The following is a 17,424-nucleotide window of genomic DNA, read 5'->3' on the forward strand; positions in this document are numbered from 1 at the left end:
CACAAAGACAGAAATATAGATCAATGGAACAAAACAGAAAGCCCAGAGATAAATCCACGCACCTATGGACACCTTGTCTTTGACAAAGGAGGCTAGAATATACAATGGATTAAAGACAATTTCTTTAACAAGTGGTGCTGGGAAAACTGGTCAACCACTTGTAAAAGAATGAAACTAGAACACTTTCTAACACCATACACAAAAATAAACTCAAAATGGATTAAAGATTTAAACGTAAGGCAAAAACTATAAAACTCCTGGAAGAGAACATAGGCAAAACACTCTCTGACATAAATCACAGCAGGATCCTCTATGACCCACCTCCCAGAATACTGGAAATAAAAGCAAAAATAAACAAATGGGACCTAATTAAAATTAAAAGCTTCTGCACAACAAAGGAAAATATAAGCAAGGTGAAAAGACAGCCTTCAGAATGGGAGAAAATAATAGCAAATGAAGCAACCAACAAACAACTAATCTCAAAAATATACAAGAAACCCCCAAAGCTCAATTCCAGAAAAATAAATGACCCAATCAAAAAATGGGCCAAAGAACTAAATAGACATTTCTCCAAAGAAGACATACAGATGGCTAATAAACACATGAAAAGATGCTCAACATCACTCATTATCAGAGAAATGCAAATCAAAACCACAATGAGGTACCATTTCACGCCAGTCAGAATGGCTGTGATCCAAAAGTCTACAAGCAATAAATGCTGGAGAGGGTGTGAAGAAAAGGGAACCCTCTTCCACTGTTGGTGGGAATGCAAACTAGTACAGCCACTATGGAGAACAGTGTGGAGATTCCTTAAAAAACTGGGAATAGAACTGCCTTATGACCCAGCAATCCCACTGCTGGGCATACACACTGAGGAAACCAGAATTGAAAGAGACAATGTTCATCGCAGCACTGTTTATAATAGCCAGGACATGGAAGCAACCTAGATGTCCATCAGCAGATGAATGGATAAGAAAGCTGTGGTACATATACACAATGGAGTACTCAGCCATTAAAAAGAATACATTTGAATCAGTTCTAATGAGGTGGATGAAACTGGAACCTATTATACAGAGTGAAGTAAGCCAGAAAGAAAACACCAATACAGTATACTAACGTATATATATGAAAGATGGTAATGATATACTAACGTATGTATATAGAAAGATGGTAATGATAACCCTGTATGTGAGACAGCAAAAGAGACACAGATGTATAGAACAGTCTTTTGGACTCTGTGGGAGAGGGAGAGGGTGGGATGATTTGGGAGAATGGCATTGAAACATGTATAATATCATATATGAAACGAGTCGCCAGTCCAGGTTCAATGTGTGATACTGGATGCTTGGGGCTGGTGCACCAAGATGACCCAGAAGGATGGTACGGGGAGGGAGGAGGGAGGAAGGTTCAGGATGGGGAACATGTGTATACCTGTGGCGGATACATGCTGATGTATGGCAAAACCAATACAATACTGTAAAGTAATTAACCTCCTATTAAAATAAATAAATTTATATTCAAAAAAAAAAAAAGACAAGCAGGGTCTGCACTTTCGGACACGTGGGTCACCCAGTGAACGACATGGTTCAACATGAAGCGTGGCTGCTGGTAACTGAGACACGGTGGTTCATGTCCAGCACTAGCAAAAGGTTCCGCACGGATCTGAAGCATTTTGTTTTTTCACAAAAAAACAAAAAATCTCTCTGATGTCAAAGGTGAAGCACAGGCATATTAGCAGAAAGAACTTACTGCCCGCACATGATTGCTCTCCATGGAGGAAAAAGGAGAAGACATCAGTGTGCTTTATCTCAGGCGCTGTAATCATTCCTCCTACTCGCCACTTATCATAGCTTTGTGTACCTATACCACCTTCCATAAATTGCTGGATTCATCTGCATAACAAAACTTTCTAAAATGCTTCAAATCAAAGCAATTTTGCTTCTATTATGTACCAATCTGACATACTTCATTGTCCTCTGATTTTTCTTAAGCAAACACTAAAAGGTGAGTACAGGAAAAGTGGATGCTTCACATCTGCTCCAGTTTTAAATCAGCACTTCAATCCATTTTCTTCTCTATCATGAAACTAAAAACATAAAAACTCATGCTGCTACGATATCTACTGTTTTGAATTTCACAGCATGTCAAATTCTCTTGTACTTCAGGAAAGGAAAATAATAGACCCTGGCCACCTACTAAGTCTGAGGAACTATCAAAGTCCTTTTGCATCTCATGTGACTTTTATAACTTACATGGGAGGGGGATAGTTCCAGTCCTGTTTTTACAGAGGAGGAAATGAATTGTCTTATCTTCAACTTAGATGGAACACATGGCCCTGTCATCCTAGGAAGACTCCTGTTGAAATTCAGAATGCTGCGGGACTTCCTTGGTGGTCCAGTGGTTAAGAATCTGCCTTTTGATGTAGGCAGTGTGGGTTCAATCCCTGGTCCAGGGGCTAAGATCCCACGTGCCTCATCACCAAGAAGCCAGAACATAGACAACAGAAGCAATACTGTAACAAATTCAATAGACACTTTAAAAAAAATCATTAAATAAAAAAAAATTCAGAACACTTGTGCCAAGCATGACGCAGCTGTCCTATATAGTAAAGTGCAGGCACTTCTTCCTTTTTAATCCCACTACTTAGAGATTGGCCAAAATAAGATACGTGCTCATTTCCTTCCTCCTTCTAAGAACTGAGGAAAATCGAAAATAACCTTTCCCCAAAACCCTTCATAAAACATTATCTATTAATACAAGAGAGCTCAAGGGGTCTTGCAGAAACAGATGGCTGTTAATAAAACATAACACTAAAGTCTGATTATGTGCTTTCTGTCGTGCAATAAAAAGTATAAGCAGAGAGTATTTTTAGCTCCTTCCGGGCCTAAAAGGATCTGACCAAAGGATCTTCTCTAAGTCTGGTTTTCTATGCATTGATGAAAACTGACCAAGGTCATAAAAGAAGGTAAACCAATTCCTGAGCAGAGAGCCCACAACATAGAGGAAGAGCACGCTGCACACAGCCTGTCATTAGCAGTGGTCTCATCCCCATTTCCATCATTCAGCAATGTTAGGACTTTCATTCTGAGTCCAAAAAGGAAGGGAGAAATGAGGTGCCCAGGAAAGGAAAGAGACAAACGGTACCTTGCAAAGTCTACTGGGACATTTCCCTGGACAAACTGGGCTTAGAAAGTGCCCTGTACTACGCTCCATTTCTGCAATCTGCTCAAGCACCAACTGTCTTGGGATCTTCTCAATAGCGGACTTGGTAAAGCTTCCCCTAAAGAAACACCTAACGCAATCAGATGCTAGTTTAAAATAATGCAGAAATAGGCTGGGTTTATCTTCACTCAAGGTTTACTTTTTAAACAATCTTGTGAGAGCAAAGCAAAATATTATTTGCACATGTAAGTCGTCTCATGTCCACCCAAATTCATATTAAGGCTATGTGTGTTTGGTTAAGCTTACATTGAGAAAAGCCAGGTGCCAAAAAGAAGGCTGTGTGCCAAAGAATTGATGCTTTCAAACTGTGGTGCTGAATAAGACTCTTGAGAGTCCCTTGGACAGCAAGGAGATCAAACCAGTCAACCCTAAAGGAAATCAACCCTGAATACTCATTGGAAGGACTGAAGCTAAAGCTGAAGCTCCAACACTTTGGCCACTTGATGCAAAAAGCTGACTCACTGGAAAACATTAATGCTGGGAAAGATTGAGGGCAGGAGGAAAAGAGGGTGACAGAGGATGAAATGGTTGGATGGCATCACCGATTCAGCGGACACAACTTTGAGCAAACTCTGGGAGATAACAAAGGACAGGAAAGCCAGACATGCTGTGCTCCATGGGGTTGCAAACAGTCCAACACAACTTAGTGACTGAACAACAACAAAAACAAATAAACCCTCAGAAAAATTTAGATTCTTCTAAAATCAACCGCTTGAGATAATACGGATAGCAATTGTTGGACGTCTTTTTACAAGAGCAATCTTGAAGAAAAGCAAAAAATCAAGGTTTAATATCATAAATGAAACCTGCATTTAAGTAAGAATGGGTCAATACTGGCTTCCCAGGTGGTGCGGTGGTAATGAATGCACACGCCGATGCAGGAGATGCATGTTTGATCCCTGGGTCGGGAAGATCCACTGGAGGAGAAAAGGGAACCCCACGCTAGTATTCTCACCTGGGAAATCCTATAGACAGAGAAGCCTGGTGGGCTACAGTCGAAGGGGTCACAAAGAGTTGGACACGTCTGAGCAACTGAACACGCATCTACTCACAACATCAAAAGCAACTGCTTTTCCCATTTTCTTAACAGGTTCAGAATGGGTGGCTGTACTTAACCAAGCTAGTCCAATATAGAATAAAAATAGTCTTTATTTTGCAGTTTAAATTCTGCTAGAATCTTTCTTCCCTTCAAAGATAAAGAAACAATTCTTCCTTCACAGATAGGGAAAAATAGAGGAAAAAAATCAAATTGGGCAAGAATTTTCAGTGCAATATCACAGCAGGATTCCTAAACCTCAACTATTTTTGGTATGCATCTAGGTTTTAGCAAAAAAATAATCTGAATGGACACCAGCCCCATTTAAAAGTGAAGTTATGTGTTTACTGCCCAGTTCTTCTAGTAATATCTTTGCATATAATTAGCAATACTAAATTGATCTAGAAGTCTTATTTAAACTTTTAAAGGGCTTCCCTTGTGGCTCAGCTGGTAAAGAATCCTCCTGCAATGCAGGAGACCTGGGTTCGATCCTTGGGTTGGGAAGATCCCCTGGAGAAGGGAACACCTACCCACTCCAGTACTCTGATCTGGAGAATTCCATGGACTGTATAGTCCATGGGGTCGCAAACAGCTGGACATGACTGAGCAACTTTCACTTCACTTAAACTTATAAACCAAAGCCTACTTTGACTGCTGTTCATTTTGGCCACACAGATGACTGATAAACAAGAGACAGCCTCTATCTACCCACATTTGCAACCATCACCTGACTTTATTAGGAGCTGATTTTAGTGCAGAAGCAAGATTGTTGTTTTAAATATTTAAACGGGAGTAAACATCTCCCCAGTTGCAAAATACTGCTGAACGACAAACTTAACATCACATGCATAAAAATGCCAGAAAGGCTACAATCCATATGTATTTAGTGTCACTCATATGGTTGATGCCATAAGCGGTGCTAAGATTTACAAAGATAAACACTGCCCCCAATTTAGAGTTAAGGGGTTAGAAAATCCCATTTTGAACTAGATAGATAGCAAGAACTCAACTGGTGGCAGAATTAATTTTCCATGCAGAAAAATTCAACTTAATTTTCAATATACACTACATTGTTACCCAGTCCTCTTTCAAAGATTTTTTTTTTTTTTGGATGTGAAAGAGGTTTTTGAAAAGTCAAACACATTTACCTCTGAACTTCCACAGAAAAGAACAAAGATTTAAAAAGGAAGAAGCCACAGGATGACAGAATTCACTAACTCAGACTACACAGATTCCAAGCCTATAGGAATCCAGATGTTTGGAATTAACTTCTGACTGCAGCATGGTACCTATGAACAAGCACTGTGATACCAGAATTTATACAGACTCTGGAGGAGACAGCACTCTTACTCAGGAAAGCACTGATAGAAATGCAAAATGCCACATATAAGGAAATGATGTCACCAAGCCGACCCTGAAATGCCTCTCTCAAAAGTGGTGAGTGATGTGGGCTGCCCACTTCTGTCTGGCTCACCTAAACCTCCCAGAACCAGCCCTGCGAAGAGAGGTGGGGTAGAGACGAAGGCTTGGGGCCCTGGCACAAAGCCATGCTGTGGCTGGCTGGATGATCACATTCACAACTTTAGTCTCAACTGAGCCAAGAAAGCACCAGCCTCACTTTGAAGTAACAATCTAGAGATTCTTTGGAAATGCTCTGAGAGCAGACGTTTCCCTACAATCACACTGACTTCCTCTGATGGTGAACGAGCAACTTCACCGAATCCATTCTGATGAGGGCTCGCAATGCGATGACCATCAACCTGCTCCACAGGTTATCTGAGAAGTCATTTGTGTAACCGACGTCTTCTTAGAAAGGACATTATTTAATTAGATAATAATGCAAGCATGAAGAATAATCTCACTCGTAAAGCATGTTGGGGTTAAGTTAGGTCTGACTGTGTACACAGACACATACCCAGAGACTCCCTCGTGGGTCATTTAAATTCTGAAGCCACCAGTCCTTTGTCTTGGAAGAGATGTGCTACCTTTCATAATGTTTTTTTTTTCCTAGCAAATATTGAATACATTCTTTTCGAAAAGGTCAATTTCTATTTTTCAAAAAACATCTGAGTCACCAGCGATGAGAAATGTCTTATCTAAAAATGCCCGAGAGCTCCCAGTCACCCCTCACTGACATCCCAGATACTGGGCTCTTCCACCAGCAGAGGATGCTGGGGCACTGGGACTCTGATTACTTACTTGTTAAAAAAAGGTTCGATGAGTTTTGATCTGGCAGACACATGACTCTTTGGAGGACTAAGAAAAGAACCTAATAAAGAAAAGAAGCAGAATATCACATACAGTCAAGGAAAAACAAAGCCTGAAAAAAATATCCTGAAATCAACAGTATGGTTCTGCAAGGGTACAATAAGTGCTCATGTGGACCAAGTACCACAACCCCAGGTAAGCGTTTGATAGTTCTTCCTGTGCACTCCCCATCTCCCCTCCCAACCCCCTCCCCCTCCTCCCTCAAAACCCTCCCACTTCCTACTGGGTGAGTGGATCCCAGGGAAAGGGTAGACAGGGAAGATCCCCTCTGGACCATGGTGTGTTGACAGAGACAGGTACAGTGTGTACCTAGGTAGTTGGCCATGGAGATGAAACACAGTCCTGTGATATAAGCATCATAGCCTGCCTCGTGGAGCTGTTCAGAAGCCGTGTCATAACTTGGAAAGCCTTCTGCACTTTCTAAAGAGAAAAAAGAAATAACAGTGTTCCCAAGGGTGTCACAAATCATGAAGACTGGTAAGCATGCTGCCCTGCCAAATCCAGATGTCTGTGTGGCAGAAACACCCTAAAGAAGCAAAAAGAAAGCTATCTCCTTAATTCTCTCCATACAAGATCTTGAGATAACAGAGTCACTGAAAATGAGGGCTTTGGTCTAGACTAGAGAAGTGTCTTGGTTATCAAAGACTCAGCCACACGCCTCCCAACTGCATGCTACTGGATGCTATTTACAACCATGCATAACTCACTCCTGTGACCATGACTGCTCCTCTGATTGGGACGCAAGGGGTATTTCAGAGCAGCGGTCCCCAATCTTTTTGGCACTGGGGACCAGTTTCGTGAAAGACAAATTTTCCATGAGGGCAGAGGTGGTTTGGGGATGATTCAGGCATATTACATTTATTGTGCACTTTATTTCTATTATTATTAAATCAGCTCTACCCCAGGTCATTAGGCATTAGATCCCAGAGGTTGGGGACCTCAGAGCAATAGCTAAGAGCATGGCCCCCGGCGTCCACTGTCTTGAGTTTGAATCTTTGCTCCATCACTTGGCTGCTATGTGATCTTGGGCACGTTGCCCTCTCTGGGCCTCCACCATGGTAGAAGGGCAATGACAATCAGAGCTCCCTCGTTAGGCTTTTGTGAGGATCAAATGAGCTCAAATAAGCAAAGCTCTCATGCCACGTTTGGTATGTGGTAAACACTCTGTAACTGTTATCTGACAATACTCCAGCTCACCCTCCCCCAAAAGCCAAAGACTCCCATCAAGGTTGGCAGTTCAAGTCAACAGTGTCCTTCACTATGTCTCCAAACTCACAGATATAAAGACGGAAAGCACAACCAAGTCCCAAAATATCAGAATTTGCTGTAACGCTGCTCTTGCAACATGGCACATCTTCATGGGAGAGACCGTTTTATGACATGCCTCTCTAGTCACAGAGGCTGATATTCACAGATGCTGAGAGAATGAGGTTTACTGAACCTGCTTTAGACTAAACTCTCCTTACTGGAATATTATATGGAAATAACTGGATAAAACTGTAACTCATAAATAGTTCTTTCCTAGAACCATTTTGTAAATGAGTATCAAAAAGGTTACAACAGAATCAAAAGCATGAGTGGAAATTAACAATGAAAAAGCTATAATTGTTTTTATATCAATACAATGCTCTTTAAGCAAGAATTCTTTAACCTCAGTAAGTACTGAATATTAGATTTTAAGCTTAAAAAAAAAAAGTATTTTAACATGATAGCCAACTAAGTCATGGCCTCTATTCTACCACCAGCTGAAACACTTATTTCCAAAATCAATTATTTCCATTATATTGTCCATTATATTGTTAGAGGAAAGGTCTAGGTTTTCTACCCCCATCCTTTTCTTAATTCCTTTTTTGGACTATTCCAGAAACGAAAGCAAATAACTGTCATCTTGGCTGCTTTAGTACCTTCCATTGTCAATTTCTGAGCCATCAGTCCTGTTATCAATTTCTCAGGAAGCTTGCAGGCTACATCTAATGGGATGTTAATTATGATACCAGCAGCATGACTGAGGCCAAGAGGAACCAAGGAAGTAACTAACACCTAGAAGGTTCACCAAACACATGGGTGGGACCATGGCCAGATACGGCAAACATTTCCACCCCTGAGAAACGTCCCTCCCTTCTCTGGTTTTCCTCACCACTGCTGTCCAGTGCCTAAGCTACCTCTGAAGGAGACAGAGGTGGAGCCCCCTCCTTCCTCATCTGTAAACCCAGTTCTTGGGCTTTCCTGAGACAAAAAGTATATTTTCACTCTACCTCTGACAATTAATCACCAGCTTTTTGTCTTTGCTTAAACCAAAAGGAAGACACATAAAGTTTGGGGGCAATTCCAAGCATTAAGAAACAAAAAGCCCTGAAGATTCCATTGCTAAACTTCTCAACGAACAGGCTACCCAATCCTACCCATGCAAAATCGAGGAAGGATTAGAAGACCATCTTTATTCAGAAAACAGCAATTCAACCAAGGGTATGACCAAGTTAATTCAGCCAAAATTTATAAATGTACAACATATGTAGTTTCTAGAATAGTTTTACCTTTATTCTATAATAGACATCCATAATTATCATTGAGAATGTGGAGCTTTCTGGGATCGTTTATATTCTTACCAACTTTAGGAGGGTTGAAAGGTGTCTCTTTTAACCGCTTTTCCAGTTCTGCAAGGGATGTGTTGTTAATGATATCCTACAAACCAGGAAACACAGGGAGGAGCTGTCATCATCTCAGAGCAACATCTATTAGAGATTCACGAAGAATCAGGACAAAAAAAAAAAAGTATCTAGTACTGCCCCCTTGTGTTCTTTTTGTCGTTCTTTTCAATATGAGAGAGAAACCACAAGTTTAATTTCCACCATATGGGAAGTATAGCCATATGAAAAGTTTTTACAGATGTGTTAAGTATCTACAGACCTTTGGCCAGAAAGCTATACTGCTCTGGCATTCATTTCACTCAGCCATATAAAGTCACTTCAGAAAGAAGCAAATGATTATATTTTTACCTGAATTATCTTGTAGACTATATATCCAAAATATGTAAAATAAGGAAAAGGAATGAGTGTATGCATCTGTAATCTATTCAAAAATTCATGTTTTAACATTATTCATAATCTATTCAAAAATTATATGTTTTAACATTAAAAATTTACATTCTAAAGGAAAAAACTCCCACAATTCTACTGCCCAAAGACAACTGCTATTCACATTCTGACATATCTATTTCTAGTCCTTCCTCAATTTCTTTTTTATCTTTTTTGTTTTTTCAGAGAACAAGAGGCAGGTAGGGGGGAAATTGTATTGGAAAGCGACATTAATTGACCAGAATTCTAAAGCTGTTAGCAGCAATCAGCAAAATTTCAAACTATAATTTATCAACAATAGTTCTGATTTTTAAAATACCTTAAAAGGTTGTGTGCTGGCCATCAATTTTGTATCCAAGAGCCTAAAAACAGAATTTTTTAAAAAGGTAAACAAAATGGATAGCAACGTTCAAAATGTACTTTACTCCAATGAATAACAGTGGATGGGGACGCGTTAGGCACATCAGTCATCTGCATCTCCACTACATCAGATGAAGGACACGGTCCCCTCATCCAGGCACTTCATCAGGAGGCTGTGAGGAAGCCCACACCCAGAGCACAAGTTCTAGAAGGCATGGGCTTACACTGACATCAGGGGTAAGTCAAACATCCTTATGTGTTTGCACGTGGTTCAAACACTGCTGCAGGCGTGATGCTCCCAAGCTCTTATCATCTCCTACCACTACCCAGATCTGTACAATATAATATCTTGGAGGGTCAAAAACTGCATTTGCAGTCTCATACAACTGTTATTTCTTACTACTCTGCTTCAGAGATTGCAATAACAGAAAAAAGAGATACATACACACACACACACATATACACAATCATATAAAAATACTATTTCCTCTCATATAAATATGAGTACTACAGATAATTGGACAGAAATAGTCTGGCTGAAAGAGCAACTGCTCCAAGTCCTCTGCAGACAGGTCCTCAGAGGTAGACTCTTGTTCTGAGGGCTCCATGCGGCTGATGTAGGATCTACCAGAACACACCACACTAACCATGGACAATACCAACAGGCTAAGGCACTGACAACGTTGTGAAAAAGGAGTTCTCTAGCTAGACAGTTTTTGACCGACGACAGAATACTCTCAACATATCCAACTCTATCCAACTATATATTCAACCATCTTCAATATTCAACGGAATGCCCTCAACTGGATGCTTCACTGTGACAAGGGTCACCGGACAGACAAGACAGACAAGCACCAACTCAAGCAGACCTCCCAGGTCCTGCAGACAGTGGGAGGCAGGGTGAGAGAAAAAGCAGCTGCTGTCTGTTTTCACCCTTGGATCAAATTCGGACTTTTGTTAAATTTTAACAACAAACATAATCATCATTTGTAAAAGCAAACATCAGCAAGGTGGAGCTATTAAGCCATTTTCCAACTTATGCAAACTGAACTGTCACCATGATCTCATGGTTTTAATAAATTACTGTATACCTATGTGTAATTATGGATGCCCTGATGGCAGTTTTAAACCAAAGGCAAATCCTCAAAGAAAGCTTACCTGGGGAAAACACATGTTGTCATCTCCTTAAATTCATTTAAGTCCTAAAAAATAAGAACGTGACCTGTTATGATTTTACTGGTATATCTGCAATATTTAAAACAAAATATTTCAAGTCCCATGGTTCTCTTCTCAAACCATGATACCAACACAGGCCCTTGAAGCTAAACTTCCATTTCTCACTAATATCTAAAAATTTTGGCAATTCCTCACTGATTGGGAATCATATGACCTGGTACTAAAATTCTACATTAGCAAAATAGATATATGAGCATTTTGTGGCTGAAACAAAAGAGTTTGGGGAAAAGGTTTTTATTATATGTAGAAAACTATCACTAATACTTCTATTACACAACTCACTGTAAAGTGAGATGTAGAATTATTTAAATAAAATGGTTGACAGTATCTTTTTTTTTTTTGGTTGACAGTATCTTGTGATAAAGCATAAAAGAAAAGAATATGAAAAGGAATATTTATGTATAACTGAGTCACTTTGCTGTACAGCAGAAATTAACACAACACTACAAATCAACTATACTTCAATAAAATTTTTTTTAAAATAAAATAAAGTGGTTCATGCAGGAAATGGACATACTGTAAATTGGATCATACTTTTAATGGAAACACCATTGAAATATTGGTTAAAATGGCCAATAAAACAGAGACTTTCCAATACACATGATTCTTGCTTTAACTACTCAGAAAATTGCTTAAGTGGCACCAATAGCAAATGCCTAAATTAGGCAATTCATTTCCCAAGTTTATTTGATCAGGAAGTCTAGAGCTGGAATGAGATTGCTCTCATTTTGAATTAACTTATTTATATACATAATTGCCATACCACACTGCCTGCTCATACTCCTGACCCACTGTGACTACAGTTCTCTTCAGCGTTATTCATGCTTCACAGGAAACTGCCATTTCCCATTAGCTTTTTGAGCCTGTAAATACAGTCTGTATTTAGCTAGCTTGAAGTATTTACCAGCTTTTTCAATGGCTATCGTTAAATTAATGAACAATACATGAATAATTGGTTTCAGTGCTAAGTCAAACAAAAAGACAATAAAGACTGTAATCTCTCAGTACCATTAGAAAGCCTCACAAGCAAGAAAAAATTAGAATTATGGCCAGTTCCAGGGCCAGCATATAGCAAGGTTCTAGACCAATGCCGGACCAATGCCTTCTAAAAGGTAGCAAGAATTAATAGCAAGACTTTTAAGAAGAGACTCTTCCCCTAAAAACCTGCCCCAAAACATAGATCCTTTAGTGCACTTTTAAATACAACATTTGGTAACAGTGTATTTCTATCATTTTAATTAGGCTTTTTCCTTTCCTGTCATCACTTCTTCCAAAGGTGGATGGAAGAAAACCGTTTTCTCCTTCTGACAATGACAGAACACAAAGAAGTTACATACTCAGGCCTTAGTAATAAAGCAAGGAATAAAACCACTTACCCCTAACCTACCTTCTACTTTGCAATAAATCATATGCTCTTTCCAGTAGAATTAGATTGAAAACTAGCTACATGCAAAATAACATTTATTAAGTCCTTACATACAAACCACTATGCTAGGCATTTAGACACAGACAATAAAAAGGTCACACTCCTTGTCCACGGAAGGAATCACTTAGAGAGAAAAGCGGAGTAAGATGTAAAGGCAAAATTTATGCAACAGGAGAGGTACATGGTTCTCTGGCAGTTCAGAGAAAGGAAAGATCACTCTTGGGCAAGGCAGCAGGCAAGGGAAAGGTGTACACCCAAAGAGGCATACACTGGACCTGGGTAAGATGGTTAAAGCTGTAAATAACAAACAGTCAGAAAAGCCAGAGGAAATTCAAGTTGAAGGATTTCATATACCAAAAACTGCTGCTGCTGCTAAGTCTCTTTAGTCGTGTCCAACTCTGTGCGACTCCATAGACGGCAGCCCACCAGGCTCCCCCATCCCTGGGATTCTCCAGGCAAGAACACTGGAGTGGGCTGCCATTTCCTTCTCCAATGCATGAAAGTGAAAAGTGAAAATGAAGTTGCTCAGTCGTGTCCAACTCCTAGAGACCCCATGGACTGCAGCCTACCAGGTTCCTCTGTCCATGGGATTTGCCAGGCAAGAGTACTGGAGTGGGGTGCCATTGCCTTCTCCATACTAAAAACCACAGACATGCAAAAGCATACAACGTTTTCTAGGGGGAGAAAAAATGAGCCAGTCTGGCTGGGAAGAAGAACAAAAACGGGTCCAGACTACACAAGAAGGTTGGGCCAGATCACAGAAGGCTTGATAATGCCAGGCTAAAAAGAATCAACTGTACAGAAAAACAAAGAACACAGGATTAACTCAGAATTTAACTCAGGGTCAGTGATGTGGACAGAGCCATACATCAGGAGATTACAAAGCTGACACAGTCGGAAGACACTCATTTGTTAAATCAGTATTTAATGCCTCTTACAAGCCAAGCTCTGTTTGGTGTTTAAAACACCTATAAACACAGCATTAAATACACTTTTCCTTACAGATAACTTCACTGCTCTGAAGGTCAAAAGGTCGTGAGAGAGGCTACTACTATTCAGTCAATAAGGAGTGACTGATCTGAAATTAACATTAGCTCTTTAGCTTTACACAATGCAAATTCACACCCATCACGTTTGTTTTGAGACTCACAACTATGATGCCTTTGAGTCCCTGAGGGTGATGCAGTTTTTATGAAAAGCAAGGACAATCTTAAGGCTGCAGAAATAGGAACAGGCTTCCCAACAGACCTGCTGTATTCAGTGTTGGAATTTTCCAAAGAAAAGTAATCAAGATGCTGAAGGAACGATGCATTGTGAGAAACGTGAAGTAACTGAGGCTTTGCAGACGTATAAATGGCACTGGACTCTAAAGTAGGTATTATCCAATCCAGAAGCCATAAAAGGTAAATCTGGTGGTATATGCAGACAAAGCCGTAGAAAATGGACTTGCGGACAGGGAGGGGGAAGGGGAGGGTAGGACAAATTGAGCAGCACTGACATGTATACACTACCACGTGTAAAATAGCTAGCTAGCGGGAAGCTGCTCTGTAACACAGGGAGCCCAGCCTGGCACACTGTGATGACCTAGAGGGATGGGGTTCAGGGTAGGGAAGACAGGCTCAAGAGGGAGGGGATATATATATATATAATTATAGCTGATTCGAGTTGTTGTATGGTAGAAACCAACACAATACTGAAAAGCAATTATCTTCCAATTTAAAAAAATCTGGTGGTATATAATAGTTTAAAACAGAGGCTGGAAAACCACAGCCACGGGCCAAATCTGTCCTATCACCTATTTTTAAATAAAATTTTTCTGGGGCAAAGTCACACCCATTTGTCGACGCGCTGCACTCTACAGCAGTTTTCAGGTGGCAGTGACAGTGTTGAGAGTCCTGACAAAGACTGTTCAGCCTGGAAAGCCCCAAATATTTTACTATCTGACCCTTTATAGAAAAAGTTTGCCAACCTCTGTTTAAAGGATGGGCTGAAGGTTAAAATGAGGCAGGAAATCCTGCCTGGAGTTTGCTAACTTCAGATGAGGAATAAAGCTACTTGCTACTTGAAATGGAAAGAATCCAGATGTGAGAGAGAGCCTGGAGACAAAACTACCAGGATTTTAGAACTGGCCAGATCTGGGGGACAGAGGAAGAGCCAAAACAGATGTTAAAAACCTTGTTGGTGACTGGGCATCATTTACAGTAAAGCAATCAGGAAAAAGAATGGGTTTGGAGACAGAAGGAGAGAAAGGTTACATTAAGTTGCACACCCAATTTGCGACACAGGAATTTTAAACCCCACTCAATCTGAAAGCTACCCAGGTAGACATGTGCGGGGTCAGCATAAACTGTGACCGGGATCTGAGGAGAGATCCCAGCTGGAGAGGAAGATGTCGATGTCTTCAGCTGAAGTCCTAGAAGGTGGGTGAGATCACTACAGGACAGAAAACATGGAGAGAAAATGACAGGGAGGCACTGAAGCGATGAGCGGCAGCAAGGTGAGGCCCCAGGCAGTCAGGGAGCCAAGAGGAGGCGACAGAGAGCAGCCCTTTACCTGGAGCCCGTGCTTTGGTGCACTGAGACAGCATGGCTCCAAGAGTCCCAAAACACCAAGGTCCACAAAGAATCTCAGGGAAGCAGCCTCGCAAGAGGGAACCAAGACTTTTACACAACCTGATCCAGTCTACAGACCTCTAGCCCCACTACCCAGCCCCCCGCCACACCCCCACCCCAGCCACCACCGCTTCAATGCCCTGCTATGGCTCATGTTAGCAGTATCAAAACTGAAGACCACATCTGCGGCTCAGCAACCCCTGCTCAGTACTAACTGAGCAAATAAACCTCCAGCATCAAGACAAAACAAATGTTTAACCTCACTGCAGCAATGGCAGCCATCCAAAGATCCTTTAAAATCCCTTCAAAAACATTCAACCAAGTGCAGGAGACTGTCCCTCTGGGACAGCTGTGGACAGGGAACGGCACCCCACAGAGAACACGTTCTCAGGATTGAAGATGAGAATTCTTAACACAGGCTGACAAGACACTCACCGCAGGCAGAGGGCAGTAGAACTGATGAACCGTGTGCATGACGTCCAAGAGCATATTGTGTCCAATGACAAGCTTCCCCTGAAAAAAGCCACGGTTAGGAGACTCCTTGGTGCAAAGCTGGATCAGGGCTTTTTACTGAAGAGCTCAAAACACTAACAGAAAATGCTAAGTATCTTGAAATGTATGGCTTGCTTCCATGAGGATTTTGTACTAAACTTACTTTTTGACACTAAGGGGGGAAAAAATGTATAAAGATATGCAAATAAAGAAATTTGGGCTGGCTTCATTCCTCTTCTGGTGTAAAATCCAGAATGCAAAGTAAAAGCTCCAAAAGACTTTGATTTCATTGATCTTTTTTCTCTGATTTTTATTCATCTTCTACCCAAAAGAATCAGAAGTAGTAAAATTTTTATTAACACAAGAATCAGAAGTAGTAAAATTTTTATTAAAGAGCTCAAAAAAGTAACTGAAAACGCTAGATACCTTGAACTGTCAAATAATTTGTGAACAAACTCTGAATATCTATTTCAGAAATGTTTTCTTCAAAACAACTCATTTATTTTCAAAAGACACACTCATAACAATACTAGAAGATGAAAATAACGAACTTAAGTAGAATGAGTTTTCATTTCCTCCATCATGTATGTCAAATTCCACAGGGCTTGTTCTGAAATATTGTTTCCAATGAAATTCACTGCTCTTCAACCAATGAGGTACAATATATGTGTAATAAATTAGTCCATTTTGATAAAAATTAAACTGCAAAAAATGGAACATCAACTTAGATTTAGCTAGCCAGGTGACAGTATTTTTAACATAAAGCATCCAAAGCTTTTTGCTACATCCCAGTGGACCTTCAGAACAATACTCCTTGACTCACAAAGCTAAACATAATTCTCTGAAATAAATAATTCTATACAAAATCTCCCAAATCCAACAGACGAGCTATCCTCTCAGCTCAGTGTGTGGGCCATTCTGAATATCTATGCAATGCTAAGATACCAAGTATTGATTGAAACCACAGAGAAGGAAGGAACCCAAAATGGAAACCCTAAAAGATAAACCTAACTGTATTATAAATGAAGCCCTCAACCATACTGAAAGAGGTTGGGAAGAACAAAACTAACATCAACACAGCAGATAACAAGAACTGCAATTCCCAGTGTTGGAGGGAAGAAAGTTACAAATAAGACAAGAGAGTAGGTTAAAAGTAAGCCCTGTGGAATTGGACTAGAATCTGTCATAAGTTCAGTTCAGTTCAGTTCAGTTCAGTCGCTCAGTCGTGTCCGACTCTTTGCAACCCCATGAACTGCAGCACACCAGGCCTCCCTGTCCATCATCATCTCCCGGAGTTCACACAAACTCATGTCCATCGAGTCCGTGATGCCATCCAGCCATCTCATCCTCGGTCGTCCCCTTCTCCTCCTGCCCCGAATCCCTCCCAGCATCACAGTCTTTTCCAATGAGTCAACTCTTCGCATGAGGTGGACAAAGTACTGGAATTTCAGCTTTAGCATCATTCCTTCCAAAGAACACTCAGGACTGATCTCCTTTAGAATGGACTGGTTGGATCTCCTTGCAGTCCAAGGGACTCTCAAGAGTCTTCGCCAACACCACAGTCTGTCATATATCAGCATAAATTCATTTTTCAAAATATGCAAATAAGTCAGACAGGGAAATATCAACATGTATATACATGCATAGTTACACACATGTACCATTCTTAGCTCTGTGCATTTAAGTCAGACACAGAAA

General features: G+C 40.5%; 1 protein-coding gene across 5 annotated transcripts in view; it reads right to left on the bottom strand.

Moving 5' to 3' along the window:
• The window catches only part of PARN (poly(A)-specific ribonuclease), a 197,243-nt gene that overhangs the window by 142,463 nt on the left and 37,356 nt on the right, over window positions 1-17,424 (bottom strand). For all 5 annotated transcript variants that reach the window (XM_040256623.1, XM_040256648.1, XM_040256640.1 and 2 more), the window contains exons 13-18: window positions 15,670-15,747; window positions 11,119-11,162; window positions 9,920-9,962; window positions 9,133-9,208; window positions 6,836-6,946; window positions 6,458-6,527 (exon numbers count right to left, since the gene is read on the bottom strand). In XM_040256623.1, the coding sequence (XP_040112557.1) occupies window positions 6,458-6,527; window positions 6,836-6,946; window positions 9,133-9,208; window positions 9,920-9,962; window positions 11,119-11,162; window positions 15,670-15,747 (422 nt within the window). The remainder of the gene's footprint in view (window positions 1-6,457; window positions 6,528-6,835; window positions 6,947-9,132; window positions 9,209-9,919; window positions 9,963-11,118; window positions 11,163-15,669; window positions 15,748-17,424) is intronic.

The sequence above is a fragment of the Oryx dammah genome, unplaced genomic scaffold (genome assembly GCF_014754425.2).
Source record: "Oryx dammah isolate SB20612 unplaced genomic scaffold, SCBI_Odam_1.1 HiC_scaffold_2, whole genome shotgun sequence".
NCBI classification, from domain to species: Eukaryota; Metazoa; Chordata; class Mammalia; order Artiodactyla; family Bovidae; genus Oryx; species Oryx dammah.